The following is a 22,684-nucleotide window of genomic DNA, read 5'->3' as shown; positions in this document are numbered from 1 at the left end:
AACATTTTGCATAATCCACCATATTTTTATCCAAAATGCCTTAACCTTTTGGCAAGTCCACCATATATGAAAATATGTAGCATCGAGAGAACCACATCTCCAACATTTGGGTTGTAAATTCGGATACATAAAAGCCAACTTTTAAGGATCCAAATGCCATCTATAAAACTTCTTATAAAAATTTTCTCTCAAGTTTTGGGCTTGTGTAAATTTTACATTTCTTACCCAAATTCTTTCCCATGTATCCAACATTATTGGCTCTTCAATATTTTGAGTCCACTTTATCATACAGTCTTTAACTAATTCTGTTTCGGAATCCATCTGTACTAATACATTGTATACTCTCTTTATATGCCTTAAACTTTGATCTCTTATTTGTTTAAATAAGTTATCCTCGACTTGCAAGAAACCAATTTTTTGATCTATTTTCCACCTAGCCTGTAGCTGTCCATACTGAAACCATGTTTGAATTACCTTTTCCTCTTTTAATACATCTAAAGATTTTAGTTGTAATACACCGCTTTCTAGGGTAAGAAGCTGTCTGTAAGTAATTATATCCTGTTTTTGTTGTATAACAGGTAAGCATGCCAGCCATATACCAGATCATATTGATATTAAGTATCCTATCATTTGTTAAATCAATCCAATCACTAATTACAGATAATGCTACTGCATCATAATATAATTTTAGGTTTGGTAATTTCAAACCTCCCCTCTCACACACATCTTGCATTATTTTTAGTTTTACTCTCAGCTTCTTTCCTGCCCATACAAATTTATTGATACCCTTCTGCCATTCTGACAGGTTGACATCTTTTTTAAGTATAGGTAGCATTTGGAAAAGAAATAAAAATTTAGGTAAAATATTCATTTTCACTGCTGATATTCTTCCCAGCAAAGATAACTGTAACTTGTCCAATTTTTTCATCTCTTGTCTGTATACTATGCCAAAGTGGTTCATAATTATACTTATATAATTTCCCGTTTGAGGTTGAAATATGAACTCCTAAATATTTGACCTTCTTAACTATTTCACATCCTATCATTCCTTCTAGTTCTTCCTTTTGTTTAGTATTCATATTTATAGCTAGTATTTTTGTTTTCCCTAGATTTATTTTAAATCCTGACACTTGACCGTATTGGTTAATCATATTCATTAAGATCATACTAGATTCCATGCTTAAAATGGTTTTGTGATTTGCACTCAACTTGTTCTTCCTGACTCCTCGCTTCTGCCTAGGATTGAAAAGCTTCTTGTTTTATGAGCTAAAACGTATCACAAATAACTTCGATGATCAAACTCTGTCAACTGGTGGCAACAAGATTGGCGAAGGAGGCTTTGGAGTGGTTTACAAAGGATGCATCAACGGCCAAACAGTGGCAGTGAAAAAACTTACAGCTGTAAGTTTTCAATTATTTTGCTAATAGGTAAAGGTTCCCCTCACATATATGTGCTAGTTGTTTCTGACTCTAGGGGGCGGTGCTCATCTCCGTTTCAAAGCTGAAGAGCCAGCGCTGTCCGAAGATGTGTCTGTGGTCATGTGGCCGGCATGACTAAAAACCAAAGGCGCACAGAACGCTGTTACCTTCTCACCAAAGGTGGTCCCTATTTTTCTACTTGCATTTTTAGGTGCTTTTGAACTGCTAGGTTGGCAGAAGCTGAGACAAGTAATAGGCACTTACGTGGTGATAGGGATTCGAACCACCAAACTGCCGACCTTTCTGATTGACAAGCTCAGGGTCTTATCCACTGAACCACCGCGTCCCTAATAGTATTCTTTGATATATGCTATGTTGCCTATTTAATTTAAAGAATTACGTAATAAAAGGAGACCAGAAAATCATGCAATAATAACTATTTTATGCTTCCTTTCACACTACATTTATAGTATCTAGTAAAAAAATCAGAGGAAGAACAAAATTCTTTAACAAGTCAAGCAGGAAAATTATTTCAAATAATTATGTGTTCTGTCCCCCCTTCTCCACTCATTAACAGACGACAGGCAAACAAACTTAAAAGGAACTCTCTTTATCAGTTCTCGGCTCAGACTGGCTGTGAGCCCAAAAATAAACAGAAATAAAGTCTCTTTCAAGAAGATAACAGAATAGAAAACAAAAACTCTTAAAAAGCAATGCACTTCTCCAAGTGCCTCCTTGAATCAGGGTTACAGAAAGCAAATCACTTCTCCAAGTGCTCTCAAATAAACCACGACCGATGATCAATGAATGTTGAACGAACGAAGGAACGTTGACTCCTGCAACCAGGGCGTGGCACCATCCGTCCTTTTATCCCCAGAAGATGCCCCTAACGAGCCCCAGCTGCATAGTTAATCTTGCATCCCGAAAAGACTCACAGAAGACTGCTGCTGAGTCACAACAATTATGCTTCAGAAATTTTTGAGTTACTAACATATTTTAATAATCCTGTGTAGAAAACATTACTTATGACAAAGTTCTTCAATGTACTGTTCTACAAACATTAGTAGAAATTCAGGTAATTACTGGTTCTGAGAGCATAATTGATTTGTTTTGTTCACACTATATTGAAATATATCAATGGATATTTAAATCAGCCACAATTAACAGAACTCAAATAACATGCTGAATCATAAAGCATTTTTAGAAGTCCATCATTAGCTAGAGCGGTTCCCTTTGATTTCCTCTTTAAATGAGATATCATAGATAATAGGCCATGTTTCTGGCCAATATAGGATATGAACCCAGGTAATTACAGTTTATTTACTTTCTCTTAGGTAATGAAATCAAGGCATAGCATGTGTGAACAACCATAATAGGGCTATGCAAAAATAAGTATATATATTTTCTATCAACCACATATACATTTATTTTTATTTTATTGCAGTTGGCAGATATAAGTATTGAAGACCTAAAAAAGCAATTTGAGCAGGAAATAAAGATTATGGGAAAGTAAGTGTTGTTAAAATATTATTGCAATATATGCAATAAATTGCTAGGTATTTAAAATTTGGTCTTAGTGCTAAAGTTGAAATCTTAGTAGAAAATATGTAGAAATATTAGATATTTGTGCTCATGACCTCTGGAAGTCATCTATTTTGATGATCTGAACTGTTCATTTGCAAAAACATATTTCCCAATTAATTTTACGTACAATTTTTTGATGTTTAGGGAGTTTATGTTTTATACTCTATTCTGAATATATGAAATAAAAAGTAGTTTACACTAATTACAATGAAATTTACTCTTTTTAAACCTTTGTAGTTTTGTGGCATTTTTAGGTTACTCATTTGTTAAAATAAACATTTGTTTTTTTTTTATTTTGTATATACAAATAATGTTGAGATTCCAATTTGTAGGGTTGTTTTTTTAAAAAAAAACATATTAGTTTGTATCTAGTTAGATCAGTTATTGCCCTAACTCAGGCCAGATGGACAGGTAGCATTCATATCTTTACAACTGTCATGCAAGATTTAATTTGCTCTCAAAATTGGGAGCCCCAAAGTAGAAACAAGATTATTCAGCTTTTATTTCTCCCCTACAAATCTGATCAACTAACATTGATAGGTACTGGCAGAGTTGAAAACTTAAGTATTATGTCTAATTTGGTGTTCAATAATCAAAACATTGACTGTGTAAAAAATATGAGATCAGTCACTGAAGACATTGAATCAGTTTCTATCCTGCATAGTCAATTTATAGTCAAAGCTAGAAGTACCATATTTTTCGGAGTATAAAACGCACCAAGATTTTGAAGAGGCCAAAAAAAAAAAGTTTTTGCACTCTGCATACCTCCCAAAAATTTACGAACATGGGCCCATTTTTTGTCAAAGAAAGGGCATGCATAGCCTTTAGGAGGCTTATAGAGTGCTCCTGGCGGCTGGGGAAGGGGGCAAAAATGAGCAAAACACTGGTCTGTTTTTTGCTCATTTGTGCCCTCCTCAGCCCCCAGGAGCACTCTGGAAGCCTCCTAAAGGCTATGCACGGCCATTTTTGCAAAGGGGGTGGGGTTTCAGGAGGCCAAAAATGCTGTATTCAGTATATAAGACTCATCCAGTTTTTCACCCTCTTTTGAGGGAAAAAGGTGCATCTTATACTCCGAAAAATACAGTAGCTTAAATCCTTTTAAGTTTTTCAGAATGGTACATATTGAAAAACAGAAAAGCCCCAACAATATAAAACTATCTACTTTTGTCTACAGGTGCCAACATGAGAACTTAGTAGAATTGCTTGGTTTCTCAAATGATTTTAATCAGCCTTGCTTAGTATATGATTATATGCCCAACGGCTCCTTGCTTGATAGATTAGCTTGCCTGGTAAGTCGTTTCTTTAGTATTCAGATCTAAAGGTATGAAACTTAACATTCATGCAGGATCATGCTTTTTAAATATTTAATTTTTTAAAACTTAACAATGAAAACCAGAAATCATATTTCTCCTTATTAAGATTGCTTTTCTAGTGCATTGTCAGCTATTCTCGATTCATTATTTTGGAGGAAAACTAGTTTAATATTATAACATTTCTCTACATAACAGTAATTCCTGTTTGAATTCCTAATAAATGTTTTATGAATCAGTTTAAGAAAAATCTGTAGCCTTTGCAGACATAATGTTAAACTATTACTCTTCATTTAGTACAGCTAGGAGGAGTATATCAGATGTTTCACTATTTTTAAAATTAATTAGAGATTGTTATGCTTGAACAGGAGCAAAATGTCCTTAGCTTAAAGTATAGTATCTGTTGGGGAAAAATGGTTCATAATCCATGGTGAATTTAGTCAAAAAGTTTATTACAATATGACCAGTTTTCTTTGACTAGTGACTAGTCTCCAAATATTGTCGTTTCTAATATATAATTATATTATTTATTATATATATTAAATTATATAATTTATATAATACATAAATATGAGATAGAAATATACTTCTTTTCCAAATTGCCAAATATGGCCTTTCAATTCATGGAATCACTCACATGAAAAAATAAAATCCAAATTTATAAGTAGCAGCTTATCTTGAAAAAAAATATCAGACATTATTGTAGCTTTACTTGGTCAGTGCTGCTTGTTCTGGGGAATGGAATGCTCTCAACTTTGTTTTTCTTCTTTTGTTAGTTTAATTTTATTGAATAAAATAATTGATCCCAGTAAATTACTGAAATTTTTCTACTCTCCCTGTTTATAAAGGACAACTCTCCACCAATACCATGGGACACAAGATGCAACATTGCGTTTGGGACATCAAATGGAATCGCCTTCTTGCATGAAAATAACCACATCCATCGAGATGTTAAAAGGTAGAACCCGTAAAATTAATTTCTGTGAAAAGTATTCTAGAGGGTGGCAATAGGATAAAAAGGCTATGAGATCTAGCCCTTTCCTTTGAGTTCTTTGTGAAATGAATTCCAGAAAGATTCCCCATCATTTGGATTCAATCAGCTGTTGTTTCTGTTTGATATATTGGCTCTCTTTCAGGGAGAGGACAAAAAATAATTTTTAGCTTACTATTTTTTCCCCAGTGCAAATATCTTACTAACAGAAACATTTGTACCAAAACTTTCTGATTTTGGGCTTGCAAGAGCATCGGTAAGATTTACACACACTATTCTAACAGATAGAATAGTTGGGACAGCAGCCTATATGGCTCCAGAGGCATTAAGAGGGGAGATAACTCCTAAATCGGATGTCTTCAGTTTTGGCGTGGTAAGTTGCTATTTTTTAAAATAAGTCAGTAAATGGAGGTTGTTTTCCTTTCCTTTCCCTTTCTGTTTCTTAAACCATCTTGCCTAATGAAAAATTATTGTTAGCTTATAAACTGCACCTTGTTTTCCAACTTTGGGATGGTCCAATGCACAACTAAATTTAACTCCAGGTTTCCTGTAATACCAGTGTCTGAATTGTTCCTGAATTGCCCTGCTTTTGAAGACAGATTTCATTTTTCTTCATGACTAAGAATGTCATGAATGGGATTTAGTGGGAATTGCCCATTATTTTATCACAAGCCAGAGTTTTTCCTAAGAGGCTGACTCCAGTGGTCAGAGGGAATACAGTAGTCAGGTAATATTTCTTTTTCAGGCAGGTATCAGATATTTACTTATTTAAATTTTGGTTTATTATGAAAAGGCTTCAAATTCCCCTCTATGAAATGTAGAATTTGAAAAAGTTTCTGATGTAATCCTGGGTCTATTGATAGCCATACAAATTTTGAAAATACAGTGTGTTCATATATTCATATCAGTGGTGGGTTGCAGGCGGTACAACCTGATACGGGTGCACTGGTGCCTGCCGGGAGCACCGGATACTGTTCCGGTACGGTGCTCCGGAGAGCCCACCCGCTCATCCGAGCTCCTTACCTATATTTGATCTCTCTGGCATTTCCGCACATTGCAGAGGTGTTGGGGAGGTAAGGACGCCTGTGCGGGTCCATGTGGGGGACGCCGGGCCCGGTTCCACCATACTGATTGCAAGGGGATCTGGAACCCACCACTGATTCATATATACACTTTTGATCAGTAGGTCTAAACTAAGTCTTTATGAAATTGTATCAAAGTTCACTCACTTTATTGCTAAGGTAATTGAGTGTCTCTCAGTGAAATAAAATAGTAACTTTTTTTCATTGATTGTTGTACAGCGATATTTGATGAAAACCTGTGACATCTATTTCATTTATTAATTTTTACCTATTTCCAGGTATTACTTGAAATAATAACTGGACTTAGTCCTATGGATGAAAATCGGGACCCCCAGTTACTGGTATGTTTATATTTATAGTTCCATGTGTCAGTTTCAGTGCTATGCCAGTGCCATGCCAGCTGAAGTTCAGCATCTTTGGAGGGCACAAGGCTAAGAAAAGCTGGTCTACTGCTTCAATGGGTTTGGCAGATTCTGGTAGAAGCTAACATTTGCCCATTTCACATATTGCCCTAAGTTGTATTACGATTTGCTTGTGGCTTATTTAACAAGGTATAGTTAAAACAGGGATTTAGAGTGATCATTGAAGTGAACATCAAATATTTGTAATGTCTATATTGGGGAATTTAAAAATTTTTTTTGTCCTTATGCTGGTTTATTTTAAAGTTAGATCCATGTAGGCATAAGAACCAGTATGGCAGTGTGTTTCTGTTAATACCAGAAGTATCAAGTCATAGAATAAAGCAGTTTCTTGATTCCGTTTGGAAACTGAAGAAAGAAGTATCTGAATATGAATCAGGGAAACGGGGCATTATTTTAATTGAAGATAATAATTTCTTATCAATAAAAATTATAAAGTTGTTAAATGGTTGGAAACTAATCAAGGAGAATCAACCTGGAATTAAGGAGAAACTTTCTTTTCAGTGGAAAAGCTTGCCTTCAGAAATTGTGGGTGCTTCTCCTCTAGAAGTTTTTAAGAAGAGTCTAGCAGTCACTTATCTAAATTGGTATAGGTTCTCCTGCTTGAGGCGGGGGCTGGAGTAGAAGACCTCCAAAGTCCCTTCCAGCTTATTCTATTCTAACGAAGATAAAAAATATGCAAGTTCAGATAAGCAAATGTTTAATGTGATTGAAATATACCGTGTTTCCCCGAAAATATGACATGTCCTGAAACTAAGGCCATGCCAGATTTTCGCGGTGGGCAAAATTATAAACTCTCCCCCGAAAATAAGCTCTAGTGAAGGGGTGGGTTTAGCCAGAACAGGGGGCAGCCCTTCCCTTACCCGGTCACCTCAGGGCTTCTTGGCTCCTTAATCAGATCAGCTGGGCCCCCCCATTCACAAAACAGCTGATTCGCAGGTGCCGCTCAGGCCTCTGCCTCCAGCAAACTCTGGTTGCTTTTGCAGCCAATTGCAGCTGCAAAAGAAACCGGAGGTCAAGCAACACAATCCAAATGCCTCATGCCCTTCTTGCCTAACAGTGATAGTCACAGCTCGCAATTCTGTCCACGGAACAGGAAAGAAGGCATGGAAATCAATACACCTGGAACATCGGAAGAAGCCATGTGAGGAGACGCTGCTGCCGAAGTGCAGGAAATCTCCCCCCCCCTTACAGATCATCCTTTCAAAGAGGAGTTCACCAGGATGAAAGCGACAGAAACGCCGCCTTCAGCCACCTCTTTGTCCTGGTGAAACTCCTCTTTGAAAGGACGATCTGCAGGTTGGGGGGAGGAGATTTCCTGCACTTCGGCAGCAGTGTCTCCTCGCAGGGCTTCTTCCGATGTCCCAAGTGTATGGATTTTAATGCCTACAGGAGGTCGCTTCTCACCTGCATATTCACGTGAATGGCTTGAAAATGGGGAGGGAGATATTCCTGCCTCCCCCCCTGTTCTAAAGGTCAGCACAGACTGAGAACAAGATAGGAGACGAAATCCCCACTCCCCATTTTCAAGAGGTTTGAAAAATGTCACATTCCAAGCTTTTATATTATCCAGGATTGAAGGCATGCAGGAGGGAGGATTTTGTCTCTTACCCTGTTTTCAGTCTGTGACCTTCAGAACAGGGGAAGAGGCAGGAATATCTCCATATTTTCAAACGGTTTGCAAAAATGTTCCATTTCGAGCCTTCAGCATATTCCAGGATTGCAGGATTGAAGGCTCGGAATGAGGCATTTTTGCGAACGGCTTGAAAATGGGGAGGGGAGATTTTCCTTCCTCTTACCCTGTTCTGAAGCTCAGCACAGACGCAGAACAGGATAGGAGGCAAAATCCCCCCCCTTCCTGGCAATCGTTTTTTCCTTGGGATCTCAGCGCAGACGCACATCCCCCAATTGCTCTATCCGAAGTCTTTTTTTTTTTTTTTTTTTTTTTTTATAAAAAACGTTTATTTCCATTTCCATTTCATTTCATACAATCACATGTATACTGTGCATGACCGGGGCATATAACATTGAATAATAAACACAGCCCTCGCTTTCATAGACCATACCCCCCAAAATACAAACCCAATATGCCACCTTGACCCACCATACACCCTCTTTCACCCCCTCCAACTTACATTCTTCCTTCCAACATTCCCCTCTACTACCTACTTCCCCTCCCCCTCTATCGCTCCTCTCTCCCAATACATTCCCTCCCTTCCTTCTCCTCCTACCTCCAATCCTCTCTCCCACCCTCGCTACCCCTCTTTCTTCTTTCACTCTACTCCTCCCTTCGGTGTATTTCTATTGTCTATCAATATATTCAGCTTGTCCTATTTTTACACTAACATTAAAGATCCACAGTATACGAGTGCAATCATGTACTTTAGGATCTAACACATATTATATTTCCCCCCTCCCCCTAAAACTCCACCTCCCTTCCCTCCCCCCGACTTCCCAGAGCCCATACACGGTATAGCTTTTTAACAAACACAGTCTAAGGTATCTTAAAAACAAAGCAGAAGAAAAGGATCGAAAGGATCTCTGCGTTGAACTCAGCTTCTTACTGTTACCCAAACTTTAAACAGTTTAAGTTATTACTAATCTTAAGCATATGCTATCTGGAATTTCTTAGTCCCATATTTGCTTTGTGTATAGTCAATCCATTTTTTCCAGTCTCGTTTATATCTCTCGTTTGAGTGGTCTTTAAGATATGCTGAGATTTTTGCCATCTCGGCTAAGTTTATAACTTTCAAAGTCCATTCTTGAGTTGTAGGTACGTCTTCCTTCTTCCAGTATTGCGCCACCAACAGTCTTGCTGCAGTTATTAGGTACAGAACCAAATTAGTCTCTACCGCTGTAAAATCAGTACATATACCTAGTAAAAATAACTGAGGGGTGAATTTTATCCTTCTTTTGAAGATATTTTGCATAATCCACCACAGTTTTATCCAAAATGCCTTAACTTTTCGACATGTCCACCATATATGAAAATATGTAGCATCAAGGGAACCACATCTCCAACATTTAGGCTGTACATTCAGATACATAGAAGCGAGCTTTTTGGGTTCTAAATGCCATCTATAAAACATCTTATAAAAATTTTCTCTCAAGTTTTGTGCTTGTGTAAATTTCACATTTCTTACCCATATTCTTTCCCATGTGTCCAACATTATTGGTTCCTCAATATTCTGTGCCCATTTTATCATACAGTCTTTAATCAGTTCCGTTTCGGAATCCATCTGTATTAATACATTATATATCCTCTTTATATGCATTAAGCTTTGATCTCTTATTTGTTTAAACAAATTATCCTCAACTTGGATAAAACCAATTTTTTTATCTATTTTCCACCTAGCCTGTAATTGGCCATACTGAAACCATGTCTGAACTACCTTCTCCTCTTTAAGTGTCTCCGAAGTCTTCTCTACATCTGTGCAGAGCTCCCAAGGAAAGAATGCTGTGTATGAGTGTGTGAGAAAGAGAGGGGGAGGGGGAGTGTGTGTGTGTGTGTGTTCATTCGTTTTGCCAGGAAGAGCGCCCCCCCCCCGCCACCACTAGGCCAGAGCAGCACAGTCACCTGTTCCGCGGCCAGCAAGCAGGGCAGGTGAAGGGTAGGATGCAAGGAGAACTTGGGTCATTGTGGCTGCAGGCAAGCAGATAGTGGGACAGAGAGGGTGGGGCTGGTGGGCTTGCTGCTTCCTGCACTTGAAAAATAATAAGCCCTCCCCCTCTAATAAGCCCAAAGCCATATTTCGTGGGTCAAAAAAATATAAGACTCTGTCTTATTTTCGGAGAAACACGATAACTGTCCATTTAACTTAAAAATATTCCCCCAGAAGATGGGAAGAAATATATGACCTCTCCCATTGCCCCATCCTACCATAAAATCTAAGCTTGCTTTATTCCATTTAAATCAATTCACAAGAACAATCTATTTTTTCTTCCTTCCTTATGGAATTCTTATATTATTAAGTAATATTTTAATACTTTGCTGCTCCATTCAGTTGTCCATCAAAGAGGAAATTGAAGATGAAGAAAAAACTATTGAAGATTATGTTGATAAAAAAATCAGCAATTGGAACATCACCTCAATTGAACATATGTATTCAATTGCTGCCCCATGTCTGCATGAGAAGAAGAACCGGAGGCCAGATATTGAAAGGGTACCAATTTTAAATGTCATGCAACACACCCACGAATGAATGAATGAATGAATGAATGAATGAATGAATGAATGAATGTATGTATGTATGTATGTATGTATATCAATCATCTTTCCCAAAAACTAAGACCCTGACTTATATAGGAAGGCACCAGGTCTTATTTTTGGGGAGAGGGATGTTGTCCACTGACTCACCTCACTTGGCCTCCTTTTCACTGTCAGAGGCCTTCAGAAACTCCTGTCAAACCTGGAAGTCATCAGATTCAGTGACTCATGTTGAGACCATGTTCTACCTTTCCCAAGCTGTGGTAGAGGCAGCAGGATATAAGCAGAAGCCACAGAAAAGGAACTCCAGCTAGGAGCCCGATGCAAGGAGCCAGCACCTGAGTGGAGTTTGCAGCCTGCAAAGTGAAGTCATGGGAATTACCCCCCTCCAGGAGAAGCTGTTGGAACCACACATGGGTGTGGGACAAGCCTTGACCTTCAAGTGGAGAGTGCCAAAGCAGACATGCAGCAGGCGTTTTGGAGAATTTGCTGGTGGGGCTCCTGGAGCAGTTTGGCCAATTCGGCATGAACGCATTACTCAACCCCTCGGCACCAAGCAGTCCAAGTGGACCTTGGCATAGCCTACGTTCACCTTCCCGCCAAGAAATTGCAGCATAATGGAGTGGAGCCTCAGCTTCTTTCCACTCCGCAAAGAGTGGCTCGGTCCATAGCCTCACGCCTTGTAATGGACCAGCCATGGCTCCAGTCACTACTGGATGCAATCACTGGGACCCAACTACTGGGCTTGCTAAATCAGCCTGTCTGGGTGATGTTGGGTCCACAACAGGGCTTCTGGGGTCTCCCTACCCTATCTCTGCAACCTGTCTTTGGACTACCACCAGCAAGCAAGATCCCACCTGGGTGGGCATTCCAACCAGGCCAAGGATAGGTGCAGTTCCAGTGGACGCCAGCTCCGATCCAGCAACCATTACCTTTCCAACTGCTTGGCCCTTTCCAGCCGCCAGTTGTTGTTGCACAGAAGGTTCCAGCCCAGGTCGTGATCCCTCAGTAGGTCCCGGGGCCACTACAAGTGCTGGTGGTCCCACAGCAAGTGCCGGTCCAGCAGCAGGTGCCTGGTCAGCAACCTGCACAAGCCCAGCAGCTCTTCCCCCTCCACGGTTCTGGGTGACATTTCATAGGACCCCTGGGAAACTAGCCTACTTTCTCAACTGTCTGGGCCTAAATTGACCAATATGCGAATCAATACTGTTTGAAAATTGATTTCTGCCATCTTGGACGGCATGAATGAAGGGGAGGTGTCAGAATGGATAGCTGAGCTCTACGATGAAGAAGCCCCTGAGATAGAAGATGCCGACGAGTTCGTCCAGTTGATGCAGAGTAGATTTAGCAACGTTGTCCATCAAGTGGAAGCTAAGGCTCAGATTAAGGAATTGAAACAAGCCAGCTGACCTGTAAAAGAACTAATTTGGGAATTTCAGAGGCTGGCCGGAAAACTAAGAGACTGGCCAGAACGCCTCCTATTGCATACTTTTAAGGAGGCCCTGGATCTGGATCTCGGACAAGCCTGTGGCATCAGGCGAGTACTGGACCACATACAGATGTGGTACAACTGTTATTTTAGACCTGGAAATCCACCCCCAACAGAAAGCCAACCACGGAAAAGCCAGCCAGGAGACGCCTGGGATTCCGGGCCCACGTGAAGAAAGCTGAGGTGCTGATCCCAACACCATCCGGGACTGTCAAATGCTACCGGTGTGGCCAACATGGGCACCGGGCTTCAGAGTGGTTGGACCAGTCCCTGGTTCCCCAAGCTCAGCCTCCAGCCATGGCCGGGACCCCGTGGAAGCTGTCTGATAAAGGACGACTTGCCAAACAGGCTGCAGAAGTTTCGCTCCTTCCCAATGAAGTCAAGGGAACTCTAGCTGGTGAAGCTCCTCCAGCTCCTGCGGGTGAAAATAGTGGTGATGACAACCCAATGGTAAGTGCAGCCATCTGCCCTTCACTATCAAAACCAAAATAGTAGTACCAGAGACAGGTCCCAAGGGGAAGTAGAGGCTGTTATTGACACAGGCTGTACTCAGTGCCTAATCAGCCTCCCCATAGTTGAGCAGTTAGGCATACGTACAGACCCTAGCTCGCCCCATCTGCTTTGAGCAAATTGATGGGATGCTAATTGGCAGGGCCCCTGTTACTTTAGTCACGAAACTCATCAGGCTGGAGATGGGACGCCACTGAGACCTCATCCAATTTGTCATAGCCCCCAAAATGACTGTTGATCATATTAGGGCTTGCATGACTAGACAAGTGGGGTCCAACCATCAAATGGGAGGATGGTTATAGAAAATTAACCAATGGCATTGGACCGCTGCCACCCATAAAACTGGACCATTATCTAGAGACCACGATCATTAGCAGTTCCAATGGGCCTGAGCCTGCAGCCCCTGATGAGCTAGCTGGCAGTCAGCAAGTACCAAAAGAGTACCAAGACTTATCGGGGGTTTTCACTGAAGAAGACTGCAACTTCCTCTCCCCTCACAGCCGACCAATTGCGTGATAGAATTTATACCAGTGACTAAACTACCCAAATCTAAGATGTATTCCATGATTCCTAAAGAAATTGAGGAACTGAGAAAATACATCAATGCCAACCTAGCGTGGGGCTTCATCCAGCCCGCAAAGTAGTAGCCCTAGTACTCTTCAAAGAAAAAAAAAAAAGATGGGGGAATGAGACTTTGCATTGATTTTCGTAGAATTAATGCCATGTGCATGGTGAACATCTACCTTCGTTCATGAAGGACATTCTGAATCACTTGTCCAAGGGCAAGGTGTTCAAGTTGGATTTAAGAGAAACATATTACCCCATAAGAATTTGAGGAGGAGATGAATGGAAAATGCATTCAATTGCCTGCTCGATAGCTTCCAATTTAAAGTCATGCCTTTCTGTTTGCAAGGAGCCCCCGTAGTCTTCATGCAACTAATCAATGAAGTGCTGCATGAGCACCTTTATAAAGGGGTCCTCGTTTACCTAGATTGCATTCTTATATTCAGCAAAACCTTTGAAGAACACGTAAATCTGGTATGGCAAGTATGAAAAAACTCACCACCAAGCTTTACTCAAAGCTGTCAAAGTGTAAATTCCACAAGACTTTCCTAGATTACCTTGGCTACCGAATAGCCAGCCGCTTACTTGGACAATGGACTGTCAAAAAGCCTTTGAAAAGTTAAAAAGAACATTTTTGAGCCGATTTTGCAGCACCTGGATCCATAGCAACAATTCATAATACAAGCAGATGCCAGTGACATAGCCATGGCAGCAGTGGTCCTGCAAAGGGATCAAAAGGGACAACTCCTTTTAACCGGATTGCGCCACTACGGCCGCTCCGAGGCAGTGGATCCCGGAGGGCTCCTTGGTTTACTGAGGAACTCCGGGAGAGGAAGCGCCAAAGGAGACACCTAGAGCACTTATGGAGGTCCAGTAAATCCGAACCGAACTGAGCACGTTTAACAACCTGCACCAGAGAGTACATTCGAGCAATTAGGACGGCTAAGAGAACATATATTGCCTCTCTGGTTGCGTCTGCTGAGTCGCGCCCAGCCGCCCTGTTTAGGATAACCCGTTCCCTCCTAAATAGGAGGGATACGGGCGATCCGCTGCAGGGCAGGGCTGAGGATTACGTCCAATTCCTCGCAGACAAGGTTGCTCGGTTCCGGGCGGACCTGGACTCCAATTCTGCAGAACCAGCCGAGGCACTAAGGGATGATCTGGTAAGCCATCGCTGGGTTGAGTTTCAAGCTGTTACCCCTGAGGATGTGGACAAGGCGATGAGAGCTGTAGGAGCCTCCACATGTGTGCTGGACCCGTGCCCCTCCTGGCTGGTTGTAAACAGCAGAGAGGTGACACGAGGCTGGATCCAGGCGGTTGTTACCGCCTCTCTATGGGAGGGGGTCTTTCCCCCTGCTTTAGAGGCGGCGGTGGTGAGACCCCTCCTGAAGAAACCATCCTTGGATCCAGCTGTTTTAAATAACTATCGTCCGGTCTCCAACCTCCCCTTTGTGGGGAAGGTTGTTGAGAAGGTGGTGGCCTTTCAGCTCCAGCGGTCCTTGGAGGAAGCCAGTTATCTCGATCCTTTCCAGTCAGGCTTCAGACCTGGCTGCAGCACAGAAACCGCTTTGGTCGCGTTGACCGATGATCTCTGGAGAGCCAGGGATGGAGGCCACGCCTCCATCCTGGTGCTCCTTGACCTCTCGGCGGCTTTCGATACCATCGACCATGGTATCCTTCTGCGACGACTGCGGGAGGTGAGGGTGGGAGGCGCTGTTTTACAGTGGTTCTCCTCTTACCTCTCGGACAGGTCGCAGTTGGTGTTAGTTGGGGAGCAGAGATCGACCCCTAGGCCCCTAACGTATGGGGTACCGCAGGGTTCGGTCCTGTCCCCCCCCCTTTTCAAAATCTACATGAAACCGCTGGGTGAGATCATTCGACGGCACGGGATAAAATACCACCAGTATGCGGACGATACTCAGTTGTATCTGTCCGCCCCGTGCCAACTCAACGAAGCGATGGATGTGATGAGCCAGGGTCTTGAGGCTGTTAAAGACTGGATGGGGGTCAACAAGCTTGTGCTCAATCCGGAAAAGACCGAGTGGCTGCTGTGTTTCCCTCCCACTAATTGGCCAAGTGTTCCATCTCTCAGGCTGGGGGGTCAAACTGTACGCCCCTCAGACAGGGTTCGCAACTTGGGAGTCCTCCTGGACCCACAGCTGACCTTCGAACATCATTTGTCAGCTGTGACCAGGGGGGCATTTGCCCAGGTTCGCCTGGTACACCAGTTGCGTCCCTACCTGAACCGGGAGGCCCTCACAACAGTCACTCGTGCCCTTGTGACCTCTAGGCTGGAATACTGCAATGTGCTCTACATGGGGCTGCCCTTGAAGAGCATTCGGCGACTTCAGCTAGTCCAGAATGCGGCTGCGCGAGCGATTGTGGGTGCACCTCGCTTCACACCTATCCTCCGCGAGCTGCACTGGCTGCCTGTTGATCTCCGGGTGCGCTTCAAGGTGCTACTTATCACCTATAAAGCCCTTCATGGTAGTGGGCCTGGGTACTTGAGAGACCGCCTACTGCCAATTACCTCCACTAGACCGATACGATCGCATCGATTAGGCCTCCTCCGAATTCCATCTTCCAGCCAGTGCAGACTGGCAACTACCCGGAGGAGAGCCTTCTGGGTGGCTGCTCTGACCCTCTGGAACGAACTCCCCGTGGAGATTCGGACCCTCACCACCCTCCAGTCCTTCCGCGCCGCTTTAAAGATCTGGCTGTCCCGGCTGGCCTGGGGTTAAGACTCTAACCCCACCCGAATTGTGTGACTGTTGTGCTTTTTTTAATATGTTGTATTGTCTTCATGTTTGGAAAATTGTTTGTCCTTCCCCCCTCCCCTTTTTGAACTGTGAGCCGCCCTGAGTCCCCCCAGCGAAAAGGGCGGCATACAAATAAAGGGAAAACTAAACTAAAACTAAATCCTGCCTTGTGGCTACATGTTCAAAAAGCTCACTGACACCGAGAGACGACGGGCCATTTGGGAGAAGAAAGCCTATACAGTCCGCTGGACCCTGCTCTCATGGAGACATTTCTTGAGGGGGGAGGTGTCTAGACTGATCACAAAAACCTCAAAGCTCTGCAAACCCCCAGAAAACAAGTCCGCTGGGCACAGTACTTCAGACGGTTCAAATTCAAACTAAAGTACATCCCAGCAGGAAAAAAAAACTGTTACAGATGCCTTGTCAAGAAAATTGGTCGGACCTGTTACCGTTTGCAGAAGTGGCTTACAACAATGTCTAGCATAGCAGCACCAGATTGACTCCTTTCCAAGTTACCAGTGGCATGGGATTTGTCCTCATGCCTGAACTGCCTAGAGAACCCTCCTCTTCAATGTCTTTAACAGAGTGGATGGATTCTCTGAAAAAGGGGTGAGAAAATACTAAGAAAGCGCTGGCAGAAGCTGCTGAAGAGTATAAAAAGCAGGCAGACAAGCACCCCCTGCTTCAACTCCTCCTACTTTGTAGGAGTTTCTTATCAACCAAATATATACAGTTGAGGCTGCCTAGCAAACTAGGACCTAAGTTTTTGGGTCGTTTCCCAATAGTGAAAGTAATTAACCCAGTGATGGTTCAACTTAGTCTTCCCAGCATTCTAGGGAAAGTACATCCTGTTTTTTATTGTAGCTTGCTAAAACCAGTCATTCGGTCTGGATTAAGACCTCAGACCCAGCCACCACCTCTTCCTATAGTAGTACAAGGAGAAATTATGAAGTAAAGAAAAAATTTAGATTCTAGACCAGTGGTTCTCAACCTGTGGGTCAGGACCCCTTGGGGTCACAGAGATTGCCTAAGACCATCGAAAAACACATATATTTGAAAAAAAATACGAAAAACATAAAACAATTTTATGGTTGGGGGTCACCACAACATGAGGAACTGTATTAAAGGGTTGCGGCATTAGGAAGGTTGAGAACCACTGTTGTAGACTAAAGGGGCCATTTACAATATTTAGTTCATTGGAAAGGGTACCCTTTGTCTGAAGCTACCTGGGTAAAGAGTTGGGTTGTGCAAGCAGACAAATTGGATAGGCAATTCCATGACAAATATGACAAGGCAAAGGGTCGCCCTGGGTGGAGGGAAGAGGTGATTAGTTGTATGATATTAACCCCCTTGCATTACTCTCGTTACAGGATATGTTTTTCTGCTGAGGGGGGCAGCCTGTCAGACCTGGAAGCCATATTTTACATTTGGGCCTTCAGGCTTGCCACATTTTTTATTGGGGGGGGGTGTTATATACAGTGTGGGTGATATATAGTCAAAATAACATTATTTCTGAGAAAGTCAAGGTCATCTTGCCCTGAAGCTGGGAGGCATCCCCAGTTAAGGATAGTACCTGATTGGATCATGTGATGGACATGTGGGTGCTGGGCAGGGGCTTGAGCTTTCTTTTGGGTGGAAACCTGGAAAATTTCAGATTCAGATTTAGGGGGTAAGGCTTATATTGGGCTCACATATAAAATCAAGCTAGACTTACTTTCAGAGGTCATATTTTCAGGGGAAACATGGTATGTGTGTGCGTATGTGTATGCATGTATATATGATATGTACAGTTGCAAGAAAAAGTATGTGAACCCCTTGGGATTTTGCATGAATTGGTCATAAAATGTGCTCTGAACTTCATCTAAGTCACAACAATAGAAAAACACAGTCTGCTGAAAATACTACACAAACATTAGATGTTGCCATGGTTTAATTGCACATATATTTTCTATTGTTGTGACTTAGATGAAGTTCAGAGCACATTTTATGACCAATTCATGCAAAACCCCACATAATCCCAAGGGGTTCACATACTTTTTCTTGCAACTGTATATATATATATTTGTAAATATGTATATACCCACTTTTTAATTTTGTGAGCATGAATTTTATATTTCTTCTGTTTCAGGTCAAAGAACATTTAAAAGAAATGTTGATTGAATAAGGTCAGTTCTGTATCTTAACTTGGTATTTAAACAAACCTGTTCTTATATCTGCCTTGAATATTCGTGTTCATCTCTGATGGTTATTCAGTGTTTTTAAATGAACACAATAAGATTTGTGCCCATTTATCTATTTAAAGAATTAGGGTCTATTCATAAATATAATCATAAAAATGTATTCAGTAACACCAAAGTAAAATCTGCAACAAAGGTCACGTAATCTTGTCTTTTTTAAAATAATGTATGCTTCTATTATACCTTCTAAACAAAATTTATTTTATTTTCAAAAACAATGTCTCTTTTCTAGTAGACTTCTTTTCCCTTAGCAAATTTCTTAAACTGAATTAATGTCACCTTGAGAGTTTTATTCTTATTAAGAGAATAATACTATAATCCAGGGGTGGGTTCCTGCCACCATTACTACTGGTTTGGCACCTGAAAAATTTTGCACATGCGCACATCATTTAAATAGGGGGAAAATACATTTTTTCAATCAAGATTGTTCTGTGCATGTGCAGAACAGAAAATCAAGATGGCGCTGCAGAGGATAGAACTGGTATGGTCACATGTCCGCCGGAGTTACTACCTATTTGGCCAAATCGTACCGTATCAGTAGGAACCCACCTCTGCTATAACCTTATGTAACTTAATTTCTCATTGCTAAGAATGAAAAAAAAATGGTGAGGCTGGAGAATCTATGAATACTCTTCAGTATTGCGAGATTTGCTTTGAATGGATAGTTGGGAGGAAACTCTTATTTGCTTCATGTTAGCCTAGCAAAGGTTTCATTTAAGTTTAATGCTAAAGTAGGAGAGAACTTTGTTATTTATTGATTGTCTCAAAATTTATTAAAATGATTCCAGTAAAGGTTTTTTAAAATGACTAATGCAAGGATTATTATCCTCACCATTTGAACTAAGTAAAGGTCAAGAAAACTTGGATCTGAAGTGAGAAAATTGGGAAAGTTTAAGTATTCGATGCTGCGGTCTGTTTTGAGGAAAAAGCTCTAGTTCTGAGAGTTCTCAAACCGTATATCTAGATCTTAGAAGAGTCTTGATTTTTCTTATGAATTAAGTATCTTCTTCCAATATCTATAAGCATATACCACATCAAAAAATCTTGTATTTATAGATTTCACATGATTAATATTGGATATATTAATGTAGCGGGCAGGTATTATTTTCCTCATTCACATCCTTAAGCACACATCTATTTAATTATTTAACAGTATTCATAATGATGACACAATCATCTTCCTTCCAATCATCTTCACCTAATACTGTGTTTCCCTGAAAATAAGTCCCTTTGATGGACTTTGTCTCGGAGTTCTGAATTGCAGTGAGGAGTTAATTGGAACTAATTAACATTGTCATTAACTTCAATCTTCTTTTAAAAAAGAAAAATTTCCAGCGGCTTCCCAAAATGGTGCCACTGTCTGGGTTCCTGACCCCCGGCCGCACACTGATCTACTGGGGGAGTGCAAAGACTCAGGGAAGATGGAGCAAAGAACGGCAATCCCCGAGGGAGCCACCGGGTGGAGGAGGAGATTTGTGGGGCCATCTGCTATCCATCGACGGCGGGAGTCGCCAAAGCTGAAGCAGCGGAGACTGAGCTCCGGAGTTGCGCCTGGCCCAAGGGCTGTCTAAACTAGCTTACTTTCTAAAGTATCTGGCCCACATAGATCGTTATGGAGCTCAATACCGATCAGATCAGGAGATGATCTCGGCCATTGCAGACAATATGAGGGAGGGGAAGCAGCAGGCTAGATTGCCCAACTCCATGATGAAGGAGCACCAGATTTAGAAGATGTGGATGAGTTTGTGCAGTCACTCAGAGCCCAGTTTGAGGACACAGTCAACCAAGAGGAAGCTGAAGTGGAAATCAAGCAATTGAAGCAGCGCAGCCAGCCCCCCAAGGAATTTGTGTGGGAGTTTAGAAGAGTAGCTGGCAAACTACGGGACTGGGGTGAACGACACTTCATCCATTATTTCAAAGAGGCCTGATCCAGGGATCAGGACCTTAGGCAAGCATGTGCCTTCAGGGGAATACCAAACCGGATCCAAGACTGGTATCCAAGGCGGTGATTATGGACTTAGAGATTCACCCCCACCGAAGATCCATGTCAGAAAAGGTCCCCAAACAATTATTGGGATGTCAAGTTGCCACTAAGCAGGCAGTGGAGACAAGATTGGTAGCCACACCCAATATAAAGTGCTTCAGATGTGACCACCTGGGATACCAAGCTTCTGAATACCTCACACTGGCTCAGGTCCCTCAGGCACGTGTGTGGGGAAAACACCTATCCCCTCCCCCTCATGAATGACATGCTCAACTACCTGGCAAAGATAAAGGTGTTTACAAGCTAGACCTCAGAGAAGCCTACTACCGTGTGTTGATCAAGGAGGGTGATGAATGGAAAACAGCATTCAATTGCCCATTAGGCAGCTTCCAGTTTAAAGTCATGTCATTTGGACAACAGGGAGCCCCTGCAGTGTTCATCCAACTCATTAACAAGATGCTGCATGAGCACCTATGGAAATAAGTTTTAGTGTATTTGGCCGATATTTTTATCTTTAGCAAAACTGGAGAAACATGTCAAACTAGTATGGCAAGTTTTAAGCTCTACGCTAAGCTGTCAAAACGCAAGTTCCAAAAGACCTCTCTAGAGTACCTGGGCTACTGAGTGTCAAAAGAAGGGGTTGAAATCGACTGAGGAAAAGTTAAGGCAGTATTGGCTTGGCAGCCTCCTTCAAAGCTTCTTAGGCTTTGCAAATTTTTACCAACAGTTCATTCCCATGTTCACTGAGATAGCTGCTTATGGAGCTATTAAAGATGAAGGGAATTGGCCCAAAGCCCTGGCTCAATCAACACTTAAACTGGACCCTTGACTGTCAACAGGCATTTGAAAAGTTAAAGGGACCATTTAAAGGGACCAATCCTATGACACCCTGACTCCGAATGGCCATTTGCAATGCAGGGCATTGCCAGTGATGTCACAGTCATCGCAGTGCTTGTACAAGAAATTCCTCAGGGCCAACTGCAATCTTGCACCTACATATCCAAAAAATCCATAGCCACAGAATGGTGATGGGCCATATGGGAGAAAGAGATCAGATGGGCTCTCTTGGTGACACTTTTTAGAAATCAGCAGCATGCCCTTTGAGATCTGGACAGACCACAGGAACCTAGAGCCATGATGGCAAACTTATGGCACAAGTGCCAGAGATGGCACACAGATTCCCTCTGTGGGCACACACACCATTGCCAGTTGCTCTTCTAGTTTCTAGTGCACACATCCCCCCCCCCCAAAATGGCCTGAAGTCTGCCTGAAAAATGGCCCCCAAAACATCCCAGAAATAGCTCAAAAATGGCCTGAAAACAGCTGGAAAAACTGCCTGGAAAACAGCTGGAAAAACTGCCTAAAAATGGCCAAGAAACGGGCATGTGCGCATCAGCCATCTGGTCTTCGGGTTTCTGGCACACACATGCACATGCATTTGTCTTGGGCACTTGGTGCCAAAAAGGTTTGCCATCACTGACCTAGAGACATTAAAGACTCTGAGGAAGTTGTCCCCTTAAGTCCTCTGAGTGCAATACTTCAAGCGGTTCAACTTTGTGCTAAAACGCATTGCTGGAGGAAAAAACAAGCTAGATCAAGAAAATCCCAGTTCAACAGCCAACAGGAGGAAACAGTGCATGCAGTCATACCCCCTTCGCAACCAGCAGCTCAAGTGACTACTAGAAGCCATGCCTGGAATCGAGACGACCCAAATGGGGACCTGATGACCGCAGCCCTTAAAGTCTGCATTCTCCACTGACCAAAGGATTAAGGGCAACCAAGGCAGATGTGTTAGCTTGGAAGGGATCTAAACTATATGTCCCAGTCAGCCTAAGGCTACAGGTACTACAGTGCAATCATGAGTTCTGGTTGGCTGGTCACTTTGGGTTTTTGAAAACCCTTTACTTAGCAAGGAGACAATTTTGTTGGCCAAAAATGAAAGCAGACATGGAGGACTATTAAAAAAAAGCTGCTCCACTTGTGCAACCATGAAAACAAGACCAGAAAAAAAACCCTGGTTTACTTCAATCGGTAGCTGACCCCAACCAACCATGGGAGATTGCCATGGATTTTATAGCTGAACTCCTGAGAGCAGAGGGAACACCGTCATTTGGGCAGTGATATATCTA

The 22,684-nt window shown here is 42.2% G+C and overlaps 1 protein-coding gene across 3 annotated transcripts in view; it reads left to right on the top strand.

The window, feature by feature from the left end:
- Window positions 1-22,684, top strand: part of IRAK4 (interleukin 1 receptor associated kinase 4) — a 45,166-nt gene that overhangs the window by 15,179 nt on the left and 7,303 nt on the right. For 2 of the 3 annotated variants that reach the window (XM_032221774.1, XM_032221773.1), the window contains exons 5-12: window positions 1,241-1,401; window positions 2,864-2,928; window positions 4,178-4,292; window positions 5,162-5,271; window positions 5,494-5,677; window positions 6,665-6,727; window positions 10,810-10,968; window positions 18,463-18,499. In XM_032221774.1, coding sequence (XP_032077665.1) covers window positions 1,241-1,401; window positions 2,864-2,928; window positions 4,178-4,292; window positions 5,162-5,271; window positions 5,494-5,677; window positions 6,665-6,727; window positions 10,810-10,968; window positions 18,463-18,498 — 893 coding nt within the window. In that variant the 3' untranslated portion in view covers window position 18,499. The remainder of the gene's footprint in view (window positions 1-1,240; window positions 1,402-2,863; window positions 2,929-4,177; window positions 4,293-5,161; window positions 5,272-5,493; window positions 5,678-6,664; window positions 6,728-10,809; window positions 10,969-18,462; window positions 18,500-22,684) is intronic. The other variant, XM_032221775.1, reaches the window with a different exon arrangement.

Source organism: Thamnophis elegans, chromosome 7 (assembly GCF_009769535.1).
Source record: "Thamnophis elegans isolate rThaEle1 chromosome 7, rThaEle1.pri, whole genome shotgun sequence".
Lineage (NCBI taxonomy): Eukaryota > Metazoa > Chordata > Lepidosauria > Squamata > Colubridae > Thamnophis > Thamnophis elegans.
Note: the sequence above shows the minus strand (reverse complement) of the source record. Positions and strands in the feature narration are given on the sequence as shown.